Here is a 12,811-nt window from a genome sequence, read left to right on the forward strand (position 1 = left end):
TTGTAACTTATTATGAATTGTAGTTGTAGGTATTTTATTAGTTATTTAATTCTTCACAAACAATATAATTTACAAATATACAAATAGAAAATACCAATGTTAAGTTAAGAAGATTTTGAGCGACCTTCTAAACCCCCATACCAAAGATCATAGTGTAGTATGATCAAAGAGTAGCCATACTCTTTGATATGATCTTTCTTTGCCCATACGAAACAACGTCTTCTTGCTCAAGGCACGAGTGTCTGTCCGTGAACGCTTTCCATAATTTCCTGAAGAGCCACGAGAGTTGCTATGACCCTCAAGAAAAAAACTTCGGAAAATACTCATGAGAGTTCTAAACATTTTGGGTGAAACGGGATGCAGCACCTAGGGCTCTCTGGGAGTATGAAATATTGTATAACGTTTTATTTAAGTTCCAAATTAATACTAGTATTCTTACGCCATCTATATATTTCCTTTGTAAACCCGGTTAGTTTAGATTACAGCATTGTATAAAAAATTCAATGATTACAGTGAACTCTATACAAGACAGTGGTGACAATTGAGCCCGTCCGCCATGTTGTGGCAAATTCAAAAAATAGAAACCTTGATTATGCGATGTGTATAATTAATAATAGAATGTATCACGATAAGGAATTTTATTTGCTGGTTTTTAATTAATGTAAGATATATTTGACTGAAGGTTTTCTCTTGCGATTTGCTTTTACCGACGCGTTTTGGCGGATATATTGACGGTTTACGGCCCTCTTACTTCTAGCTTATTCTTTTCTTCGTTATTGTCTACCTGATTATTGTTACCTACATCACTATTCTGTATTGGAACCGTAGAATTTTGGATTTCTCAATATTGCACAATGTCGAATCAATCGCCTAATACCTACATTACCTGGTGACCTACTTCCATGGAAGTTAATTGTTTACACCTTCATTATTGTTCCGGTTTAACTGCAAGTATTTATGAAACCTTTTGACGCTTTTTGTTGCTACGAAGAATAGGTATATCTTCCAAGACCTGATTTGGTCTACGTTACTTTTGTCACTTCGAAGATTCCTTTGTACCACGTCTAAACCTTCAATTTGTACGGACGATTCGTTATCGATCAAAATTCTGCTGTGCTAGTCTAAAGTCATTCTAATTATTGATTCTTATTGAGTATTAAATACTGTTTTAGTATACGAGTACTTGATTAATTTCGAACTACCGCAATGTTTTGTACCGCGCTATTGGCTATCCCTCTTATTCCTTCCTTTGTGTTGTTTCTGTTACAGATAAGGCATAAACGCGCCCTCTGAGCTCAAAAGGCCGTTACGGTCCGAGTTTCCAAAGTAATATTTTTATTTTCGACAACTCCGAATTAGGTTTTCGTGCAGTGTCTCAACGGGAGGTTCCACGACGAACCGTAATCATTGTCACAATGATAGCCTACCCAATAACATAGAAGAATTGCATTTCCTCTGTGCCAATAATCATTAAAGCCTCAAAGTCGAGAACCATCGTCATGGTGTGATCTGCTGCACCGGCCACCAATCACTGATCACATAACCTGGCCAAGAAGAATGGTAGCAAAACTAAACGAGTAAGTTTCGCCATTTACCGTAAAACAATAGCGCTGAAAACGAATTTCTGTCACTACGAATTAAAAATGACATCTAATAGAAGTTACCCCTCGGCGAGAGTATCGCAAATTAATGTACTTCAAGGATCAAGCCCTACCCTAAATGTTTCCAACTCCTCAAAAAATTCGGAGGAAAGGGTATCGGAAAGTGAATCTTCCGAAGACGAATTTCTTGTGAACTGGGGACCGGAAAGTCCTGACCCCAATATATTTTTTCCCGGTGAGTCTGCCATGTTAGAATTCCTAAGCACGTGATACTTTTTTGTAGTTGGATGGGGCTCGCATGGTTTGGAGGAGGATCCTTGGAACGATAAGAATAAACCCTACGTCAAGCTGACGCGCTATGAAGACTTGGAGTTAAACGAAATGGAACAGCAAGGTGTTTTAACGGACCGCATTCTTGCTGCCTGTTCCTCCTACTTGGATAAATCGCCCGAGACTAACGGATTTGTGCTGTGCAAGGCAAATCTTTCAAAGAAGGTTAAAAATCCACGGCGTGACTTCCCTATGTATTTAATTGCGAATTTCAGTTCCTCAAAGACATTAGGATTATTCAGTTACATCACTTTCTTCAATACGTCGATTTGTCCTATAATGACCTAACAAATGTGGAATCTTTAAGTGAACTGCCCTTTTTGATGTATCTGGATGTCTCACACAACTGCCTTGGAAAATTACTGAACTTCAACCCTCCACTTTATTTAACGTACGTTAATTACTCGTTCAATAATGTGGCAAAGATTAATGATCTCAGCTTGTTTTGGTCACTGGTCCATTTAGATATTTCCCACAACCAAATTAAGGTGATTGAAGGGCTTCAAGAACTTAAGTGAGTCTCGAGTGCCTTACCAATATTGCAATGTGTTATTCTGCAGATATTTAAAACATCTCAATTTGTCTTACAATATGATCAAGTGCATCGAAAATCTGAATCACATGCCGCTGCTGAGTTTGAATCTTGAAAGTAATGGCATAGAGACGTTTGAAGAAGGTGAAGGCCGAGGTTTAAAGACATTGCCCGACATTTTGAAATTAAACTTAGACTACAACCATTTAAGTACAATTAAATTCTGTGAAGGAATGGACACACTTCAGTCTCTCACTGTGCAAGCCAACAATCTTAGAGATCTGTTGGAGTTATCTTACTTGAGAAACTTAAATTCTTTAAGTGAAGTCGATTTTAGAGATAATTATCTGAGTAGTTTAGATCGATATTTCGACGCTTGCATATATAACGTCAACTATATCTCGGTTCTTGATGGAGAGGTTATTGATGCCGAGACTAAGGCAAGCGCTCTTAGGGCACTCAATAAATAAGATAACACTTTTTTGTACCTATAGGTGTCTGCTAAAAATGTTTTTGAGGGATCGATTCAAAGTGAAGCCTTTCGGAACGCATCTACAGCTATGTTTATACAGCAGTTAAACGATCCAGTTTTAGGTCTCCCTATTATTCCATTTGACATACCTCCCGCTCCAATTATCATATTAGTTGGTCCGCCAGGTTCTGGCAAAAGCAAGTTGCTAATCAAATTTTGCCGGTTAAACCCGAAGTAAGTAGCTTTAGTTGATGTTGAAACTAAAGAGTGAATTTATTTAGGCGCACTGTAAGAGGTGTAAGTCACACTACAAGACCCAAGCTTGAAGATAACGACCAACACAGTTGGTACTATCACGTTCATTTGGATGAGTTTTGGTCCATGGCTCGCAATGGAGAGTTTCTCACCGTGTCGCAAGTACTGGGCCATTGCTATGGTTTTGGTAACGGAAACGTACACTTCTTCGTTATCATCACGCTTGCGTTTTTAGCTCAACAAGAATTGGCCAAACCCGTGGGCAGTTCGTCTGCTTTGATACTCCACATGGATCTCAAAGGTGCCCTAACTTTGCGCGCACAAAATATGAAATGTCATCTGGTGCTGGCAATGCCTAGCTCGCAAGAAGTTCACATTAGTAACATATTAGACAAGTACCGTGTTTACAACGAGACTATTATCAGGTAGGCAGCAATACTAAGACACGAAATTGCGAACCGACTCGATTTTTAGTCGGAAAGGTGCACCAGAAACAAAAAGCGCCCCGTTGAAAGCAAAGGAATTGTTGGAGAGGTACAGTACAATCGCACAAGAAATAGAGAAAGCTGCATATTATGACAGTGAAACTTGGTCAGATAAAGTTTCACTAAAAAGTAAAGAAGAAACGGAAAGTACAACGGATCTTGAAAAAACGTAGGTAAGAGTTGACTGAAGTACCATAATTTACTACTCAGTCCAACTTCAGCGCGAAATATGGAATATTAAAGAGCTCAATTCACCGAACCAAATCCGATGGTGCACCACCGCCAATTGGCAAAAGTGGCGGCGTTACATTTCAATCCAGAATGAAGAAAAGTCGGACTGTAAATGCCTCGATCAAGTTTGCCTTTCAATAAGCATGTCTGCGTTTCAGTTACTACACTCTTCGCGCAGTGTCACTTTTAACGAAGAAACTACCTCTGGAGCTCCGACGCCGTTGAATCAGAAAAGCATTAGCGGTACAATTCTTGGGGAAACTGAAGTTTTAAGCGTGCTAAGTAACTCAAGCGCTCCACCTACTGAGGATAAGGCGCAGAGTATTTGACGTCTATCCCTGCCAATTCACTTAAAGTTGCGATTTTAGATCAGTTCCCGTGCCCGGCTAAAACCATTACTGGTCCGAATAGCATGGCATTTTGTGTTAATGAAATACTGAAAACGCGAGACTCATATTTGGCTTTCCATCAGTCGAATCCTGGAGTTCTTTTGAGTACAGTGAGTATGAGCACCGACTTAAATATTCATTGTGATTAGATTTTCACGGACAGAGAAGATGAGGCGTTGGAAAAGCTAAAAGGTCTACTGAAATACTGTATACAAGCTCAATCGAAATCGGCGCCAAATTACGAATTTAAAAAGGATTCTGCGTACCAAGCAATTGTAGGCGCGAGGTTAAAGTCATTACATCGTGAAATCGAGAAGTAGGTAGTATGTCATTCCATCTGCACTCACTTACGGACCGATTTTAGTGAAATGTCTATTGGTCAAAAGCAATTGGATGAGTTTGCTCATAAGACCAAGCAAGGAAAACCGTATGAGAGCCATTTGAAAAGGTCAACTAAAGATGTAATCGAGGTAATGCGAGCCAGGCGTAATCAGGTGTTGGGTTATAAGCTACCCGATGATGTAGGGGTAGTCAACAACCCGTCACCTTTGGATTTATTAGACGATTAAATGTTTCTTTTTCTCAAATAAAAATAGTTACAATAAGCAAGTATATATTTTATCTGGCTACTCAGATATTCACAATGGTATACTTAAGTGGGAATGAGTTGACAAACTGAAACCCTGATATGACGATCATTAAATAATGTAACTCATTTAAAAATGCAAACCACAGTTCAGTTTTGTTAAAATACACATAAAAACAGGAAACTACTTGAATTTCTTTACGCATGGCCGTTATTATTATCAATACATTTACGATACCTCTTAGTCCGTATTAAATGAAAACGTCATAGAGATCCAGAGATTCTCGCGTTGTTGACACTAGAGTAAGGTCAGCGCTCTTTGGTAATTGCAGATACTTTAGAAGACATAGAAAAACTCTATGAAAAAAAATGCTGATCGACTCGATGGGATTAAATAGGTTCTCGTTAATTCATGCAGCAATCACAATTTTCTTAACCGAACAATTTCAACGTCGCGTATTATTTGAAACTCGATTATACAAAAACTGAACGTTTCACAAACGAAATTGTTTACTCGAACTTTACACCCAAACGCCGGTAAGCACCCGACCCCTAATTATTTACTTTTTCAGCCATTTTTTCTCTTGCAGCCATTAAAATCGAGTGGACAAAATTGACGCTTTCACAGTTTCTATCCATCCTCTCTTTTTCTTCGCTATTTATATTGCCGGGTAAAAAAAAACGGTAACGGACCCAACGCAAGTTTTGCGGCACCGTCCCTTTTACCCTTAAACCAATAGCAGCCCAGCGTGTTTATCTCGCCACAGCAGACACAGCGAAACAGTAAAGTTCGCTGCTACCTTGGTCTGATCCTCTAAATGTCATGTTTTTTAAATGGGAAATCAAAACTCTTTCCCCAAATTCGGTTTTAAAATCAACCGACTCGATGGGGAAGAAAGGTGTCTGAATGGCTTGACACAGCGCCAAAAATCCTCACTAGGGTAAAACGCTCCTATTAAATCTAAGCACTTTGTGATAATCCGCCCTGATGGTTAGGCAACACACATTTACATCTGAAACAAAAATAGAATATGCTCTGTATATAACCAACGACCGTTTTGCGCAGATGCCGAATACTAGGGGATTTTGGTAACGAAGCTAGGAGAGAATGGAGAGAAGATGGCGACGAGGCCGACGGAAGGCACACGCTTTCCCGGTTTTTTTTGATTATTCTTGATTATTTTTGGTGGTGGTGTTTTGAAGATGTATTTACAGGTAGTAACCATTTTATTCTTTCTTGCACTACATATTTAATCATTGAATTTCTTGCCACAATGTGATATTTACATTTTGCTGATTTTGCATAAACTACGATATCTGAATCATGGCGTACTCCATGCCTTTTGTTTCGTGTACCGTTAGATGAATCATGTTTGTGTCATATTGTACAGATGATTATGCCATTATTTTGTTTAATTAAGTAATTTACTTCTGTTATTCATGAGGAGTTGATTATCGGTGTGATGTTGCTCTGTTCGATTGACCCGTAACAATTCCGTGAGGGAAGCACCTAATACAGTTTGATTGTTCGCTGTATCTGTTACTTTCTGTTTCGTGGCTCGCTACAGTTCTTGTGCGTTAGCTATACGAAGGGGGGCTCTTTTATTTGATGTTTCGATGTTTGTGTGTGCGAGTGGGTAATTCTGTCTCCGTGGAGTAGGTACCTAATGCAGTTAGATCTTTCGCTGTATCTGTTGCCTACTCGTCTCGTGCGGATTGTAGTTCTTAACATCTTAGCAATACGAGTGGGGGCCCTCTCATTTACATTTCCTCTATTTAAAATATGTTCTGTTTGAGCGATAATCGATTTTCACATGAATACTTGCTATTTGACCAATGGCATTCTCACATGTACTTTTCGTGTTAAATTAAATTATGTTAACTGAAGGATGGAGTAGAGCCACACCATTTACATGTTTCCTATGTACATGCAATTTGTTTATTTGACGAGTTGTGTTATTTCTATTTATCGTACAGGTATTTTGATGTTTTTTTGCACTGAATTGATTTATCATGTTTTCCACTGCATTTATGATGTCTTGTGTATTTTGATTGTATGAACTTGTTTAATTGCATTTGATTTGATTATCTGATTTTTATCATACCATTTGAGATGTTTTATTTATGTGTATTTTCTCTTGCATTTTATTGCTGTTGGTGATTTATTTTATGTATTTGTGTGGCCTATGCCAGGGTTTTAGTCCCGGAGAAGGTTTCCCTGGCATGGTCTTGTGTGTGCGTTAATATATTTATTTGATCTTGTCATTTGTTACGCACAAAAGTTCTGTCTTTTATTTAATTCCCTTCCCGATTATGTCTCACGTCCCAACACATAAAAGAACCGATTACACAACGTAGGAGTCCATTCGTGCCATCCATATCGAGCCGACTGTCATCCAAATTCAAAAGTGCCGCGAGACTACCATCGTTTCGACTTGAAAGGTAGGTGGCTCTGCTTGTAGTTTTTGTCAGAGTTGCCAACCATAAGTATAGGGTAAGTCAACGTTTTCCGTGTCGGCTTGATAGACCCCCCCTAGGAACATTACAACTTACAAAATGTTTTATCGCAAATAATAAGGTCGTTTAGATGCAAGTTGGATTTACTATCTACCATTTACTTTCGCAATAAGGAGCATCTGTGCCAACATTACCTAACAAAGACAGAGATATATTTTACACTGTGGTAGAACACCGCACATGCGCAGTAGCGTCCGAATGTAAACAGCTGATAACCATAGGCGTCGCAAAAAAGGATCACTTCATATTAAGTTACGAAGCCCATATTTTGTAACTTCCGCATAGATTGAAATTGCACTTTATTTGCTGCTACGTTCACCGCAAATTAAACGCACCATTTCAATTATTACTTTCGTAAAAACTACTCGTGTTTTCTACTGTAATGTAATAACACCGTAAACCCCTCTATGTTCTACGGAAATAACACGTCAATGAAATGTCGGTAATGTCAATTTGACAGACAACTCAGTGCGCATGCTCAGTATTCTATTGTATAGCTATCTCCCTCCCATAAACCTCTCCACCGGACAGATTGCCGGATGCCGGTCACAGAACACCTGATCCCGGTCTACAATGTATGTTTGTCCCAGTGTTTTTCTTAAGATGCGAGTGGCTTCCGGGATATTATCGTGTCAATGTTGAACGAAAACATGTAATTGGAACAGATTTAATGGCTGAACGCTATATCTATGGAAGATTGTCTCACATAGTCACCATTGACACGGCCATGAAATAACTGCCATAAGAAATACGTAGTAAACTTCGAGGCAAAAGTGCAAAGTTGATTTCCAAATGAAATACTAAGAAGCAGTCAAAAATAATTAGTATTACAAAAGCAATTACTTGAATGTAACATATATAACCCCGAAGGTGCAAAATAGTTATTAACTAAGACGCTAAAGAGTTACGGAAGTTGTTTCTTTGTTGAGGGTCGAATCTTGATATCATGACCCGTTAACCCATTTCACAGCGTTTCATTGGCCCCATTCCTTCCACCCACATATCTCCGCTCCGTTCCGTACATGAATACCCCTCTGACAACTACATCGAACAGCTACGTCCTTGTTCTAAAATAATTCTTGAACCTCCTCTCCCCCATTCACCACACCTGCGAGTCATCGCCCCCCCCCCTTTCCTTAATTTTATTCTCTTATCTGTTCATTTACCCCATTGTTTCTTTGTATTTGATACGATAAATATTTAATTTTTTTTACCTTTTTTACTCTTTCCTCCTTGCATTTCTTTTTTCTCCTTTCTCCTTCCAGGCTTCCACCCCCTTTCCCAAATCTCATCAGTCATCACCTTCGACGTTTCTACATTTAGCTCCATTCCTTTCCTTTCTATTCGTCCCATCATTTCCTTCATCTGTTCTCTCTGTTGTCATGATCACTGCGTCGATCACGTATGCGAGGGACCATATCTTTCTTGTTATCACTACTATCCCTCCACCTTGACCCTGTCTTAATACTTTTTCTCTTAAGTAAAGATTAAATAAGTTTGGACTAAGTGGGAATCCCTGTCTTTTAGTCCTTTACATGTCCAGAACACTACAGACTCCTTCCATCCTATTCTTGTCTCTCCATATAATTTATTCACGAACTTTCCCATCTTCCACACTTTGTCCCTTTCCACTCTTTCAAAAGCTGCCATGCCAAGTCCATGAAAATTTGTTTTAAAATCAAAACCTTTTACAGAAGATCTTAAGGTTGGCTTATTTTTGTTCTCACCTATGGAGTGGTAAATTCTTTCTTATGTACCTACTCCCGTTTAACATAGTTTTTCCTACAAGATTCATGAACTTAATAGTGGTTGCGTTCTTCAATTCCTCCAATATGTTATCAACTTTTTAGGAGAATTTTTCGAAAGGCCCGTGTCCATGGAACACCGGCCGGTGAATACGCCACTGTTACGTTACAATGTTCTGTTGCATGTCTGTACGCGCCTTTAGGCTAAGCGCGCACTTGCGATTTTATGTCGCACGATTGTTCAGTCGTAAAAATAGTCACGCGCCTAAATTATTTTTTTCACGATTACGATTGCGCCCAATCGCAGACAAAAAAAACGCAAGTGCGCGCCTAGAAAAACTCACAAGTTTCTGTATCCGTACGTCCGTAACCGTCATTCAGTGTTGTTTTCTTTTTTCGCTTGTCTTTGTCTCACCCGACGTTTGAAATTTCCTTAGTAAGTATGCCAATATCATTAGCAAAACAAACAAACAAAGCTCTCTAAATGCGTCCTAAATAAGGGTAGGTATTGTTTGCGTAAATTTTTTATTTCATAATACAAAGTGAAAATGTTTACATTAGTAATATAAATTACTACTTAAGTGTATCTAAACTTCACGAAAATTATGAAATTAACGTCATCGATAATAATAATATTAAGTAATGAAGAAAATAATACGCTACACTCTTTTCAATCTTATCACAAAGAGTTTAGGACAATGTGAAGGGGTGAAAAACAGTAGCAATACAGCCTTTTGAGATTTTAAACACAAAAAGCTCCTTTTAAATTAATTGGCTCAAGTATATACAGTCAAAGTACAAAAAAGTTAAGTAAATAAATACATAATTAAAAAGGAACTTTGTGTCGCAGCAAAGTGAAGGCTTACTGAATCTTTTACGTAATTTTTTAAAACAAAATTAATTATGGAAAAATCAGTAAACCCTGTTGTAATCCTTAGCTAAGACTTAAAATTAAATAGCTACACGCTAGCATGGCGTCAAGAGTGAGCCGCCAATTTTTCTAATTTTGCACATACTTCGTGGGTGGCGGCGGTACTCGAAACGAAGCTTTTGGGTGGTTGTGGTTTCGTCGCGGCGCGTTTGCATTCACCCTCCCATTGCGCTTTGCTACTGGAATGGGTCTATAAAAGAAATTCATTCATTCTTTGGAGTTGTGACATGCAGTTTTACGGTCGCACCTTAGTAAGGTCGCGCTTCCACAGTGAACCGCAGGTACCGTCACACTTTGGACATGGCCTCTCCATTGCGTATCCGCCGCATTCTGAGCAATCGAGCGAGACGTGGTCTTCGACCCAGGATACTCCGCAGGTGAAGCAACTGCTCATTTGTAATCGCAGCTCTTCGATTGTTAGAACATGCTCCGAATTAAACTGGGGGCTGCAACAGGTGGTGATATCATCCAGACTGTAGCTGAATGACGATAAGGAACTAGAAAGTAGGCTATTAGTCAAGGTTTGAGTAAGAATTGCGCGTGACTTACCCAGAGTTGGAGTGGTATCCTCGAGGGTGGACTCCTACCAGTGACATGTTAGACACTGTAAAAAAAAATAGGTTTATTAGTACAAGGGAAGTTCAAACATAGATAAGTTGCGGTGTGATTGGGAGGTGAAAGTTTGGGGGGAATGGTTTTCACAATATTATTGAAACCGCGCAAAAATTTTCCGGCGAAACCCTCAACTTCGGATGAAAGTAGGGCGTTGCGCATTAACCGTTAATCTTTGTAAATAACGGAAACCTTTTAAAATTTGAAACGGTTCCGCGGATATTTAAATATAAACGCCGCGATACGGCGCTATCGCGTACGGCTGATTAAAATTTAAATTTAGCTGGCACCCCGACGGCAACCTTGAACTAAACTGTTAAACGCGTTTCATTAAATCCAGCTGAAACCGCGATCGACAGGATTAGAAACACGAGCTTGCGTGTGATGCATGATCGATAAAAAAAAATTCGATACGCTCTATGAGCGCGCGGGTGACCCCTGCTCGTGATCATAATAAAAGACACATGGAAATGCGTCGTTTGTCCAGAAATTATGCAACTAGGAAACGGATCCCAAACATATATCAATATTGCCTTTCTAATTTCTCAAATATCATCGTGAAAGTCATGAAAGTAACAACGCGAAATGGTTACAAGTACGTTTGGGTAGTTCCCCTATCTCATTATTGATAAAACGGTCCTTGAATGATAATGACAACGATTACCTAAGCGACAGGTAAATATCCTTAACGAGCGCAATTTGCAAACAGTAATTTTTTTGGATCTGACACAATTTCAATCGATTGTTGAACGCACTTGATAGGACAAAGTACTCTAACGGTTAATTAAATTGGAGCGCTGAACGCGCCGTCTGGACCACTACGTCAATACCATAGGCGCCGATACGCCCTCGCCACTCTGCCGCCCCTATTTTCTGCCAATGAGCCCGACGTATCGATTTTGCAAATTTTTTTGATTGATAATGCACTCTCGTAATTTCCTGATGTACTTACATGGTTTGGGTTTATAATCCGAAAGGAAGTACTGGCGCCGAAATTGGCAAAAAACTATAACTTGATCAAACAAAGACGTGTACAACACAAGAGAGCTCGGAGGCAACTAATTTAATTGAGCGAAGTACGGTTTATACAATGGGTTTCGGCTACGTCAGCGACGGCGGCGTCACGATGGCGATGGTGGGAGGAACGTTATCGGAGAAAATCGGAAAAACGTACTATGAAATTTCACGCTCGGTAGAAGTGCATGTTTTTTTTCAATTCAATACGTCTTTACCTAAATAATTAGATTCCGAAGAACCTTGAACTCAAGTCATTAGTCAGTTACGTGATTTTTGTTAATTAAAAGATAACAAAATGGGTATAAAAAACACAATTAAAATTTGCGCCAGGTGAAATATTTGTTTAATACGTCGTTGACGTCACACTGTTTGGTTTCCACTCCACAGACATAAACAATAATTAAAAGCGACCGCCTGATTAAAATGGGATTGGATGTCTGCGTCAATTAGTTGCGGATTTACAGAAATGAGCGAACCCAATATGTTCGATTAGGCGAAACGAAACGTCAATTGATCCGCCCAACAAAACAAGGGCGAAGATGATAACAACTTTTTTTAACGATCCGGAAAATTTCGTCAATTACGGGGTCATCGTCATAACCAAAAGTCGATATTGCCGTGACGTATGCGGTATGCCGTCAGAAGTGCTTCTGAATAAACTAGTAAAGCAGAAAATGCGTTCAAAATTCAATTGGAATTTCGGATCTCTGCCAAAGGTGGAGCATTCTTGATTACTCTAATACTTTCGCTAATGAAGTCATTATTGTAAGAATGATTTTTATGATAAAACAGTAAAATCCCCATCACAATCCCCGGGTTATATATGGGCACAGATTTAATCCGTGATATGGGTTAACTGGGCTAGGGAGCCACTTTCTGGGGGGCGGAAAGATGTGCTAAATTATATTTTAGCATTGGCAATTTTGTGTATGGGTATGAATTAGTTACCAGTTTCTCAATAAAACAGAGAAGACAGCGGCGTCGCATCAATTGACAATTGGATTTGTACCGTACTCGACCGTGATCGGCAGGTGAAGGAAAAGTCGCGGATATTGCCATTATTGCGGGAAAAACACGAACACTAGCTGACTAGCATAGTAATACTGTT

At 39.2% G+C, this 12,811-nt stretch overlaps 2 protein-coding genes across 2 annotated transcripts in view; one reads left to right on the plus strand and one right to left on the minus strand.

The window, feature by feature from the left end:
* Positions 1-4,864, plus strand: part of LOC116161973 — a 35,561-nt gene extending 30,697 nt beyond the window's left edge. Inside the window, exons 4-17 of the mRNA XM_031475488.1 lie at positions 1,270-1,577; positions 1,658-1,836; positions 1,885-2,096; positions 2,147-2,445; positions 2,492-2,903; positions 2,958-3,169; positions 3,217-3,377; positions 3,426-3,615; positions 3,665-3,844; positions 3,897-4,014; positions 4,065-4,227; positions 4,275-4,405; positions 4,445-4,611; positions 4,660-4,864. Coding sequence (XP_031331348.1) covers positions 1,558-1,577; positions 1,658-1,836; positions 1,885-2,096; positions 2,147-2,445; positions 2,492-2,903; positions 2,958-3,169; positions 3,217-3,377; positions 3,426-3,615; positions 3,665-3,844; positions 3,897-4,014; positions 4,065-4,227; positions 4,275-4,405; positions 4,445-4,611; positions 4,660-4,864 — 2,649 coding nt within the window. The 5' untranslated portion in view covers positions 1,270-1,557. The remainder of the gene's footprint in view (positions 1-1,269; positions 1,578-1,657; positions 1,837-1,884; positions 2,097-2,146; positions 2,446-2,491; positions 2,904-2,957; positions 3,170-3,216; positions 3,378-3,425; positions 3,616-3,664; positions 3,845-3,896; positions 4,015-4,064; positions 4,228-4,274; positions 4,406-4,444; positions 4,612-4,659) is intronic.
* A 4,787-nt stretch (positions 4,865-9,651) lies between these two features.
* On the minus strand, positions 9,652-11,781 carry LOC116158584 (protein pinocchio-like). The gene is made up of 4 exons (XM_031471387.1): positions 11,639-11,781; positions 10,624-10,678; positions 10,322-10,571; positions 9,652-10,264 (listed from the first exon to the last, which is right to left on the minus strand). The coding sequence occupies exons 2-4, from the start codon at positions 10,668-10,670 to the stop codon at positions 10,121-10,123; spliced, it is 441 nt and encodes a 146-aa protein (XP_031327247.1). The 5' UTR covers positions 10,671-10,678; positions 11,639-11,781; the 3' UTR covers positions 9,652-10,120.
* Between the last annotated feature and the right edge of the window lie 1,030 nt (positions 11,782-12,811).

Source organism: Photinus pyralis, unplaced genomic scaffold (genome assembly GCF_008802855.1).
Source record: "Photinus pyralis isolate 1611_PpyrPB1 unplaced genomic scaffold, Ppyr1.3 Ppyr1.4_LG1, whole genome shotgun sequence".
In the NCBI taxonomy this organism is placed as follows: Eukaryota; Metazoa; Arthropoda; class Insecta; order Coleoptera; family Lampyridae; genus Photinus; species Photinus pyralis.